This window comes from Bos taurus, chromosome 2, assembly GCF_002263795.3.
Source record: "Bos taurus isolate L1 Dominette 01449 registration number 42190680 breed Hereford chromosome 2, ARS-UCD2.0, whole genome shotgun sequence".
Taxonomy (NCBI): Eukaryota; Metazoa; Chordata; class Mammalia; order Artiodactyla; family Bovidae; genus Bos; species Bos taurus.
This window is the reverse complement of record NC_037329.1, coordinates 127,042,334-127,052,850: the sequence shown is the minus strand read 5'-3', so window position 1 is coordinate 127,052,850 and position 10,517 is coordinate 127,042,334. Positions and strand designations below refer to the sequence as shown.

At 56.6% G+C, this 10,517-nt stretch overlaps 1 protein-coding gene across 2 annotated transcripts; it reads right to left on the bottom strand.

Moving 5' to 3' along the window:
* Positions 1 to 878: 878 nt before the first annotated feature.
* SLC30A2 (solute carrier family 30 member 2) lies at positions 879 to 9,275 on the bottom strand. Of its 2 annotated transcripts, XM_025000717.2 has the most exons (9): positions 9,028 to 9,275; positions 8,096 to 8,310; positions 6,998 to 7,144; positions 6,171 to 6,324; positions 5,211 to 5,385; positions 4,370 to 4,475; positions 4,115 to 4,190; positions 2,940 to 3,074; positions 879 to 2,452 (listed from the first exon to the last, which is right to left on the bottom strand). In XM_025000717.2, the coding sequence occupies exons 1-9, from the start codon at positions 9,075 to 9,077 to the stop codon at positions 2,449 to 2,451; spliced, it is 1,062 nt and encodes a 353-aa protein (XP_024856485.1). In that variant the 5' UTR covers positions 9,078 to 9,275; the 3' UTR covers positions 879 to 2,448. The 2 variants fall into 2 exon arrangements, with proteins under 2 accessions (XP_024856485.1, NP_001178425.1); NM_001191496.1 differs by lacking the exon at positions 4,115 to 4,190 and having other exon boundaries at positions 1,760 to 2,452; positions 9,028 to 9,077.
* Between the last annotated feature and the right edge of the window lie 1,242 nt (positions 9,276 to 10,517).

Sequence of the window (10,517 nt, the reverse complement as noted above, 5' to 3'; positions counted from 1 at the left end):
GGAGGGGGACTCAGGTCTCTCCTGGGATCTGGGGCCATTCCGAGAGAGAGGGACAGGGATGGTGGGTCCAAACCAGGTCCAGGGTATCGGGTGTTTTTCTGCTTTGATGGCCTCACAGCTCTGGAAACTCCCGTGACTAGTGACTAACTTACTGGCCAGAACATGCTGTCCCCAAGGCCACTCCAAGGCCTCCCACCTCCATCCTCCAGTTTGACCTCTGGCCCCTGGATGACTAAAGTCATCCCTGGAGCTGCTTACAGTGTTGGTGCTGAGAAGGCTCTCTCTCTGGGGAGGCATGGGGCTGCTAGATTCTTGAGGTGGAGGGGGCACTGGGAGTTAAAGGGGAGGGGAGATAGTCTGGCCCTGAGTCAAGGACAGTGGGTGAGGAAGCACACAGCTGCAGCTCAGGCAGTCTTCCCACGGTGGGGAGGACTCCAAGTGCCAGGCCCAGATGGGGAAAGAGGCACCTTTTCCCTCCCCACTCCTAGCTGCTGCACCCAGAACGCTGAACTACCTTGGCAAGGCCTCGCCTGTGGGCTGCCAAGCCAAAAGGCTCATACTGTACCAACATGCAACCCAGAGCAGGTCCCCAGTCCCTGCTGTAGGGGGAGGCCTAGGGGAACGAGGCAGAAATCCCAGACCTGCCTCACACTGGCTGTGTGACATTGGGCAAGTGACTCAACCTCTCTGAGCCTCAGTTTTCTCATCTGCAAAAAGGGAGGACACCAATGGCTGTCTCTTGAGAGGGGTGTGCAGACTTGGCATACAGCACAGCCTAGAATCTGGGTTCTTGTGGCCTGTGATGGCTGGGGGGAGGAAGACTGGGGTGGATTAGAGCTCCGTCAATCAGAAGTCTATCTCTCTCACACACACATATCCAAGCCAAAACAGCCTCCCACCGATTTTAATGGGCTGAAGAACCTGCAGATAGACTGAGATCACAGGCAACCCTGGATGTGAGTGCTGAAAAGGCACAAAGAGGTCATTTCACTGACGGGAAGAGAGAGGCTCAGAGGAGAAGGCGAGAGGGACCAGCCCCTCCTGCTCCCACCGTCGGTCAGGACAGGGTCAAGACAAACCCAGTGCTGCCCCAGGAGGCTGGGAGCCCACCTGGCTCCTCTGGCCATCCTTCCAGAATGATGAGAAAAGGAACCACTCTTCCACAACCACCATGTGCTTGGCCCACTTTGGCTCCAAGCCTCACAACAACTCTGTGAGGTGGGTGTCCGCGTTCTCAGCCCACAAATGAGACAGGCCCTGACCCACCTGAGGGCAGAGACAGACCATTAGATCAGGGCCACCTGCCGACTGGGCGCACTGCCTCCTCTGCGACACGGACTGGGGACAGGTCCCTCCACTTCATCGCGGAAGCATGAGCCACCTCCTGATGCAGGAAGCCGGGGGCTCCTGTTTGGGTTGTGCCCGCTTTGTCATCCATCCCCAAGTTCTGAGCAGGCCAGGACATGCTGGCAACAGAGCCGGCCCAACCATATCTGACGTCAGGCTCCTTGACCCCAGGACACAATCAGAGCAAGAGAGGTGGCCGGGGAGCTCTGGGGCTCCTGGGGGCAGAACCCAAGCTGAAATCCCCGCCAACCTCTACCTCTCCTGCCAGGGCACCTTTGCCTTGGCACAGCTTCCTGGGTGAGGGAGGGATAAGGAAAGAGGAACCCAGCAGGTCCTTACCTAGTCAGAAGCCCCCTCCCTCCGGGAAAAGGAAACATGAAATGAAATCATAGTGAAATGATTCAGGCACAGATCAACCTCAGGTGCCCCCTGGATCCTGATTTCTGGGGCCCATGGCCTCCTTAAAGCATATTGTCAGAGGCAGAGGAAGGGGGCTCAGTTCGCAGAGCTGCTTCGCAGATGCATGAGGCAGAGGCCAGACAGACCAAAAATGGGGAATTAGGCAGGCAGGTGAGGAGACAATGAGGCCGGTCTCCCCTCTGTCACCTTTCTCTGTGCCTCACTGCCTTTCCAGAGGCTGGTGGTTGGGTGGCATTAGCTGAGGACTAGGCCCGAACTCTGCCCCGCTGGGAGCTGGAGGAGCGCGGTCACACCAGCCCCATACCTGCCGGGTTCCCCTCCTGGGGCTGGCAGTAGTCAGACGAGGGAGGCAAGGGAGGAGCCTGTTCCTGGACAAGGCCCCTCGTCACTGAACATGGAGCAGCGGTCAGGAGAAGGACCTGGTTCATAACCCAGCCAGGGCAGGCAGAGACCTGCCTGAGCCTGGGGGTGGGGGTGGGGGACACTCGATCCAGCCATCGGCAGGCCTGTCCCCACCCCGTTGATGCCTGGTCAGGTGGTCAGTCCGAGGGGCCCCGGCATGACTGACAGTCCTTCATGTCCTCAGAGTAGTCCTCGATCTGGATGGTCATGGTGTGGAAATGGAACATCTCCTGCAGGCGGTCGCTGACTGCCTTCAGCACAGCCTGGGCATCTGCATTCTCAGCTGGGGGCCGAGAAGACACGTGGAGAGAGAGGGGAGGCACCAGAGAACCAATTACTCACTCTTGGGCCCTTAGGAGCAAGTAGGAGGCAAGTCTCGAGTCCTAGCCCCAGCAGAACAAGATAGGGGGCCATGAACATCAAGAACCCCCCAGACTCACTCCTGTACCAGGCAACCGTCTGCTTCCCACACCTGGCACACAACCCTAAAAGGGCCGGAAAAGCTCTGGCTTAAAGGTTCAGTGTCTCTCCTCTGCCACTTACTGGCTGGAAAAGCCTAGGTGAGTGCCTTTACCACCTCCCACCCCTATAGTTTCTTCATCTATAAATGGGACCTTGATGATCAAATAAATAACAGATGCCCAGTACTCAGCATGGGGTCAGATCCAAAGCGCCAGCACCGTGAGCGCCCAGCATCATCTGGGCCAGTCGGGAAGGGATGGCCCCGGGGTCCCTGGCTGCCCCTCTCGCACGAGTGCTCCACCACTCACCGATGGCGATGTGGACAGACAGTATAGGCTGGGCCACGGTCAGCGCCCAGATGTGCAGGCTGTGCAAGGCTTCCACGCCCTCCACGGACAGCAGCAGATTCTGCACGGCTGTAAAGTCCACACCCTTGGGGGTCCCTGAGGACGACAGGGACAGGGGCTGAAGGACAGGGCTCCCTACCACCCATGCTGCTTCCTGCTCCTCACACGGCACCTCACGCAGACCTCCTTGGCCAGCAGAGCTGAGATTGCCCCTGCCCCCCGAAACATGCCCCTGCCCCCCGAGCCCCGTCATGTCGCCCTGCTGTATTTTCCTCTTCACACTTGACACTGTCAGAAATGATCTTATTTGTTAGTTTCTTGCTATCTCCCTGTCTCCGATGGAAACTCTATATGTGAGCAGAACAGCTGTGGTTTATCACCCTATTAGTGCCTCTTCCCCTAGTATATGTTTGATATAAAAATTTTTTTAAGATAAAGAAGGCAACCCGGGGCTCCCTGCACCCCCATGTGGCATCCTTGTCATCACTTTTATCTGGGTCTGTCACATTCTTGGAGAAAATGCTCTGACCTGCAGCTGAACACTCAGGCTGACCCCAAACCAGGATCCAGACTGATTCCAACTACAGAGACGTACGGCCCCAGACCCCAAGCACCAGAAAGCCAGGTAAGTAGGTGTGGTAACTCAGGGCAGACCATTTGCTACCACTAAGCACCCCTCAAAGCCCTGCCACGTCTTCCTGAGGCGGGAGCGCCTCAGGAAAGAAGGCCTGAGCTGGAGTGGATTCAATAGTGTTTCTTGTCCAACTCCGACTGTCTTTTTCTCATCCTCAATCTGCAACCCCCCCAACACTGTGCAATGAGAAGCATAATCCTCACCCCAAAAGGGAAGGCAAGTGGAGACTCAGGAAGCATATGAGGAAGGGCAGGAGGGCCAGGTGCTAGACACACCTGGAAGCCCCCAGACTTGGCAGGGAGGACACATCCCAGCAGGGAGGAGGCACCCTTGGTGGTAGGGGGACGGAAAGGACGATCCAAAGGACATTTCTAGAATAACCACACCTGAGGACCCTGCTCAATGTCAAGATGAGCCTGGGCCCCAGGAGGTTCTCCAGACCTTGCCCCCCCACCATGTGCTGTGATGCACTCCCACACCCAACACACACACACACACACACTGCATGCTCAGTCGTGTCTGACTCTTTGTGATCCCATTGACTGTAGCCTGCCAGCCTCCTCTGTCCGTGGGATTTCCTAGGCAAGAATACTGGAATGGGTTGCCAGTTCCTCCTCCAGGGGAATCTTCCCAACCCAGGGATCAAACTGGTGTCTGCTCGATTTGCAGGCAGATGCTTTGCCCCTGAGCCACAGACTCGAACTTATCTTTGCGCTGGAAAGTAAAGAGCAAAAAGGGCGCTCCGAGCTCGGGCTACCTTCCATCAGCACCAGGATCACATCTCTCAGGATGGTCAAGGTTGTCCCCAGGACGAGGATGGAGAACAGGAAGGTGCAGATGGGGTCTATAAACTTGTACTCTGGCTACAAGGAAAAAGGAGAGGCAGAGCTGGGGGGTCACGCCAACACCTCAGCCTTCCTTCTCCCCTCCCACCCAGCAGTGAGTCGGGGAGAAGGGCTTTTTCTGCGGGGTGGGAACAAGCTTCACCCTGACCCTGCCTCCCAGTTCTCTACCTTTTATCCTGTCCGGAAGGACAGGCAGGATGTACCACAGTTCAGGATAAGATACCATGCCTTCCCACCCCTCCCTGCCCAAGGGGCTAAGCCACAGACAAAGCTAAATGGAATCTTAGGCACCATCTGGCCCAACATCCCAGCTTTATAGGTGGGGTAACAGAGGCTCAATTAGAGCAAGGGACTCCTTTACATCATGCAGCTAGCAAGCGGTGATCTAGGCTTCAAGCCCAACGCTGGGCTCTTTCCATTACACCCCACTGCCTCTATGTAATGGGCAATGCCCAGGCTTCAGCAGCCTACAGTCTTGGATTTGAATCCGACTCTACAACTTACCAGCTAAGTGATGCTGTGCAAGTCACTGAACCTTTCTGGGCTGCAAAAAACACCACCACCTCCCTTCAGGATTCTCATCAAGATCAGAAGTGCTAATGCTTGGTGGGTGTTGGGTAAATGTTTCTTCCCTCTCCCACCCTTCTGCCCAGAGCTGGGAGGGAGCTAGAAACTGGAAAGGGTCCTGTGCAGAGAGAAGCCCCCAGGTGACCTACACTCCCTCCCCTACTTCCCCCTGTCCCCAGCTCTAACCTTGAAGTATAAAATAAAGGCTGCCACCAAAACGCCCAAGCTCTGCAGAAAGTCTCCAATGACGTGGATAAAGGCAGCTCGGACACTGGGGCTTCCCTGCTCCTGGCTGGCGTTGTGGCTGTGCTCGGGGTTACGGCTGTGTCCATGGCCAGACTGGTGAAGAATCAACCCCATTCTATGGGAGTGGAGACAAAGTCCAGGGGCTCGCTGAGGGAGCAGATGGAAGCTTCAAATTCGGCTAGGCAGAGGCCCCCATCAGGACTGACCTCCCTGTGGGGGTCAAAATCCCAACCCCCACCCAAGACTGCATGATCCCTTTGGCCACGGAAGGAGCCCAACGAACGTGGCCTTGGTTTAGAGTTTTGCCAACAGGAGGAGGGGCTCAACTCCATCCAATGCCAGGCTGAACCTGGGCACAAAGCTGCCCCAGTGCCAAACCTCAGAGCAAAAGGGTACCACAGAGGAGATCGAGATCCCCCCAGCATGTCACAGAGGGTGAAGCTGAGGCCCAGAGAGGGAACTGGCTTGCCCAAGGCCACTGGGCAAGGGGGAGAGAACCCAAAATAGACACCCCCGCTCTACACAACTTACATCTCGATGAGACCAACTTCAGGCACATCAGATTGAAAAGGGCTTTGAGATTCTGTCCCTAGGGACCCCTGCTCCTGTAAGCACTGGACTCACCCCACCCCACAACAGGAAGGAAGCCTGTCTCTGGTTACTCACTGACACGTCTGGGGTGGGGACCTGATGCTGCCCCAGGTGTACAGTTCCTGATGGCCTGGCCCCAGGCCCCAGGCAGGGCCCAGGTGTTCCAGGTGCCAGAGCTCAGACCACGAGGGAGATTCTGATCCTGCAGCCATCCTGGTGTGGGGCATGCCCCCCGCCCCCAGCAAGAGCAGGCCGGCAGGTATGCTGTGAGGAGGGGGAGTGTTCGCAGGGACCCCAGGCCACACTCACATGATATTCACGACCACAGCACAGCCCGACGTGATCAACATGGTCTCCTCCTTGATCTCATAGTCTCCAGAGATCAGCCTTTCTGCCGCCAAGTACACCAGCACCCCCGTCACGACCCAGATAGACAGCACAGAGAGCAGGGCACCCAGAATCTCTGAGGAAGAGCCCGGCCCCCAATACCAATCTTAGCATGGGGCCCTGAGGCTAAGGAGCCCCCTCTCCCTCCCCACAAAATCTGAGCCTGGGTCCGATTGGAGGTATGGCTCTGCTGGAGGTGCTATGGCTGGCACCTCACCCCACCACTCGTACATCTGAAAAGGTCGGAGCCAGAAGAAGCTCAAGACATCATCTGGGACAACCTTTTCAACTGAAGCTGACTCATTAAATATATACCCATTGCTCAGCTGGCAAACTGAGGCTCTGAGGAACAGAGGCTGGGCCATCTCCCACCAAGAAGAGAATGACAATGCAGCCCAGAGATGAACTTCAGAAGGCTTTGCTGACTTCTCCCTCCCCCATAGAGCCAATCCATGGCGTTATGTGCAAAGTGAACACCAACGTCGTTTATTCTTAAATAAATACAGCTTGCCCTCTTAGGAAGGTAGACTCTCCTTTCCTGCAGGGTGGGAACTCCCAGAGGACAGGGGACTAGGGCTCCCCCATCAGACTGGGAGCTTCCAAAGGACAAAAGTCATGGTTGACATCCTTTTCTCCCACCCAAGTCACCCTCCTGGCTTTACTCAGGGACCCAATGCACTCACCTAAGAACTTACATCTTAACCCACCCCCTCCCCCAACTCCACCCCCATCCCAACCAGGGCCCTCACCAGCTCGATGCCAACCGAAGTTCATGGTCTTGGTGGCTGGCCGGGAAGACACCCACAGGGAGAAGAGGCTGATAAGCATGCTGGCAAAGTCAGTGAGCAGGTGGGCTGCGTCTGTCATGATCGCCAAGCTATGTGCCAGGTACCCACCTGCAGGGCCAAGAGGAGGGAGGATCCTTATCGGCTCCCCAAGGAGCCAGTTTCCCAGAGTGTGTGTGCAGCAGGGAAACCGCAAGCTCTGGAGAAAGACCAGGGATTCCAGACCTCTCCACCATTAGCTGTGTAACCATGAACAAGTGACTTCCTTTGTCTGAGCCTCGACTTCTAGCATCTGTGAAATGGGATTAGCAAAATCTACTTAGAGGATGAATGTGAAAATTAAGTTCAAATTGGGCCTGGAGGGGAATACCACTGTGGTCCAGTGGTTCAGACTCCCCACTTTCATGGCACCCTCAGTTCGGGTTCAATCTCTGGTCAGGGAACTAAGATTCCACAAGCCATGCAGCGCAGCCAAAACAACCAAAAACAAAAACAAAAACAACAACAAAAAAGGGCTTGGAAAGCACAGTAGGTACTCAATAAATGCTGTTTTCTTCTAGCATTCAGGTCTTTCCTGACCTACTAGTTTTGTGCGATCTCTGGCAAGTTACTTAACCTTATGATGCCTCAGTTTCATCATAAAAATGAGACTATCAGGACCCATGACAGCATGAGGTTGTTGTGAGGACTGCATGAGACAGTGTGCGTGTGAGAGGTTTAGCACAGTGTGAGTGAGTGACAGTCGCTCAGTCATGTCTGACTCTTTGCAATCCCATGGACTGTAGTCTGCTAGGCTCCTCTGTCCATGGGATTCTCAGCAAGAATACTGGAGTGGGTTACCGTTTCCTTCTCCAGGGGATCTTCCCCACCCAGAGATGGAACCCTGGTCTCCCGCACTGCAGGCAGCCTCTTTACCCTCTGAGCCACCAGGGAAGCCTACTATTAGCATGGCAAGCATACAGTAAATGTGCTTGTTAGTATTAATCCTACAGGAACATTCAGGAGAAAAGCCTTTTGGATCATCCATGTGCCAATTTCATTGAATTAGCCCAGAGTTCTTACCGATGACTTCCCCAATCATGAACAACAGGCAGAAGGCAGAAGCCACACAGAGCTGGCGCCAGGCCCTCTTCTTGGGGTCACCGTGACTGCCAGGACCCTTCTGGGAATGGCAGTAGTGGCTGCTCTGGGGAGCCAGCTCAGTGGGCTGCAAGGCCAGGCCAGGTGAAGACGGAGGGATGCTGCTGGTCCCATCCTGCCACAGAGTTGTGTAAGTCCTGTCCAGAGAGGGAGGGTAAGGGGAGACTCAGCTGAGATGGGAGCAAAGAGGGCTGGCTCTAGTCTTACCTCTCTACGGGGTCTGCGCGTCCCCCTGTGCCCGTTTGGAAAAAGAGTTAGGATATACTCCAAGCTGGACAGACTCTAAGGAGTGACCAGAAGCCCCTCCTTGCAGGAGAGTGCTGGAGAATGACCAGTCCTCGAGTCTTGGCTCCGTGTGTTTCCTCCTCCTCCATCCCTCCCAGGGCTTGGAGGAGGTAAAGACCTTGGGAACTAGCCGGGCGGGGGGCGGAGTGGGGGAAGGGTGGGGGTGGGGCGTGGGCTAGGCTGGGCGGGTCCAGTGGAGCGCGGAGAAGGATCAGAGCTCATGCTCAGGGAAGACAGCAGCTCGCCCCTTCGCAAGGACTTGGAGACACCGGGCTTCCCAGGGCGGGGCGGTCCTCGGGCTAAGTGCCAGCCCCGGGGCGGAGCTCCAGGCACGCACTCCCCCACGAATCCTCATGGGGTCAGGATCTGTGCTCTGCGGCGAGGAAGGACTGGTCCCTGTGCTCAGCCTCAATTTCCCCTTTCCTCCACCTCCCCACAAACCCTCTTGTCGGGGTGGGGGCGGGGGTCCCAGATCGAGCCGTCGCCAAAACCAACCACTGCCAGGATGGCAGACGGGGAGGTGGGGCTGAGGTCACTGAAATTCCCGCCCCTCCCCAGGTTCTCCTTACCCGACTGCAAGCTTGGCGTCCAACAGATGCATCCTCTCGCCCGCTTTCATGAGGCCCCGCGCGCCCTGCCACGTGCTCCCTGGAGTCAGGCGCTGGGCTCTCCAGCGACGAGCGCTCACCTGCCACCAGAGCGGTGCGCGCAGCTCCGGCCGCACGCCCTGCCGCGAGTCCGCTCCCGCCTAGACCGCGCCTGGGCCGCCGAGGGGTCTTCCAGCTGTCGCTACCGCTGCTGCCCCCACGACGCCGGCAGCTTCGCCCCGCGCCCGCTGGCTTTATCAAGTCTCTGCTTCCCCGTGTGAAGCGGCGCGTCGTGCGCAAAAGCCCGCAGGGAAGGGGGAGGGTGTAGCTGGCTGCAAAGGGCCCGGGCGCTGACCCCAGCACCCGGTCCCCGGAACCCGAGGAGCCCACCTGGCCTGCGTCGGAAAGGCTAACCGCCTCCGCCCAGCCCTGCTGCTGCTTGCTTTTTCTGCCTCCACGGCGCCCACTTGCCCCCCGCGCGAGGCTGGCTGCCTCCGGCCGGGAAGTTCTCCGGACACCAGCTTGTTGAAATCGGCTTTGAGTCGCCTGAGAGCAGGAATGTGGCTCCTAGACTCAGAATAAAGGGCCTCTGAGGCTGGGGTTGTTGTCTTCCTCCTCGGGAAACCCGTGATCGGTTTCCACCCACCGGCTGCAGATGTCCGAGGCCCCCCAAGTTTTTCTGCGCAGGCTAGGGGGCTCCCGGGGGCGGGGTGTGCCTGCACTCAGTCAGAGACAGTAGCCTTCCTGACTGACCCATCCTCGTCGCTCTAGCAGCACCAGTTCCTCCCTTTCTGGGCTCCGATTAAAATCTGGGGTGACCGGCTGTATCTCCACCTCTACATGGAGCAGGGTCGCACTTCAGCCCCAGTCGCCATCTGGACTGAGCTGACACCGCCGCCAGCACACCAGCTATTCTCCACTGCCCCGCGGCAGTTCCCAGGAGCCACGCTGGTCTTCCGCCGAGAAAAGCCAGCTAGCTCTTCCTGCTGGGATCCACTGGGGTTGGATGTGTGCTTTGTGCAGGTCTCAGCTTATCGATCCAGTCGAAGTTTCAAACTGCCCCAGGCTCAGCTCAGATTAATCTTATAATTTATTTGAGGGCAAAGTGAAGTGAAGTTGCTCAGTCGAGTCCGACTCTTTGTGGCCCCATGGACTGTAGCCTACCAGGCTCCTCTGTCCATGGGATTTTCCAGGCAATAGTCCTGGAAATCCTGGAGTGGATTGCCATTTCCTTCTCCAGGGGATCTTCCCAACCCAAGGATGGAACCGGGTCTCCCTCATTGTAGACAGACGCTTTACCGTCTGAGCCAAATGCAAAGTTCATTGTAAATCCTCAGTATATGAAGATTTACAAATTGGATCCAGACACATTTATTCATTTTATATATAAAAAAAACTTTTATGCCAGATTTCCCGTAAACTAATACTTCGTGCTACTGCTAAGTCACTTCAGTCGTATCCGACTCTGTGCG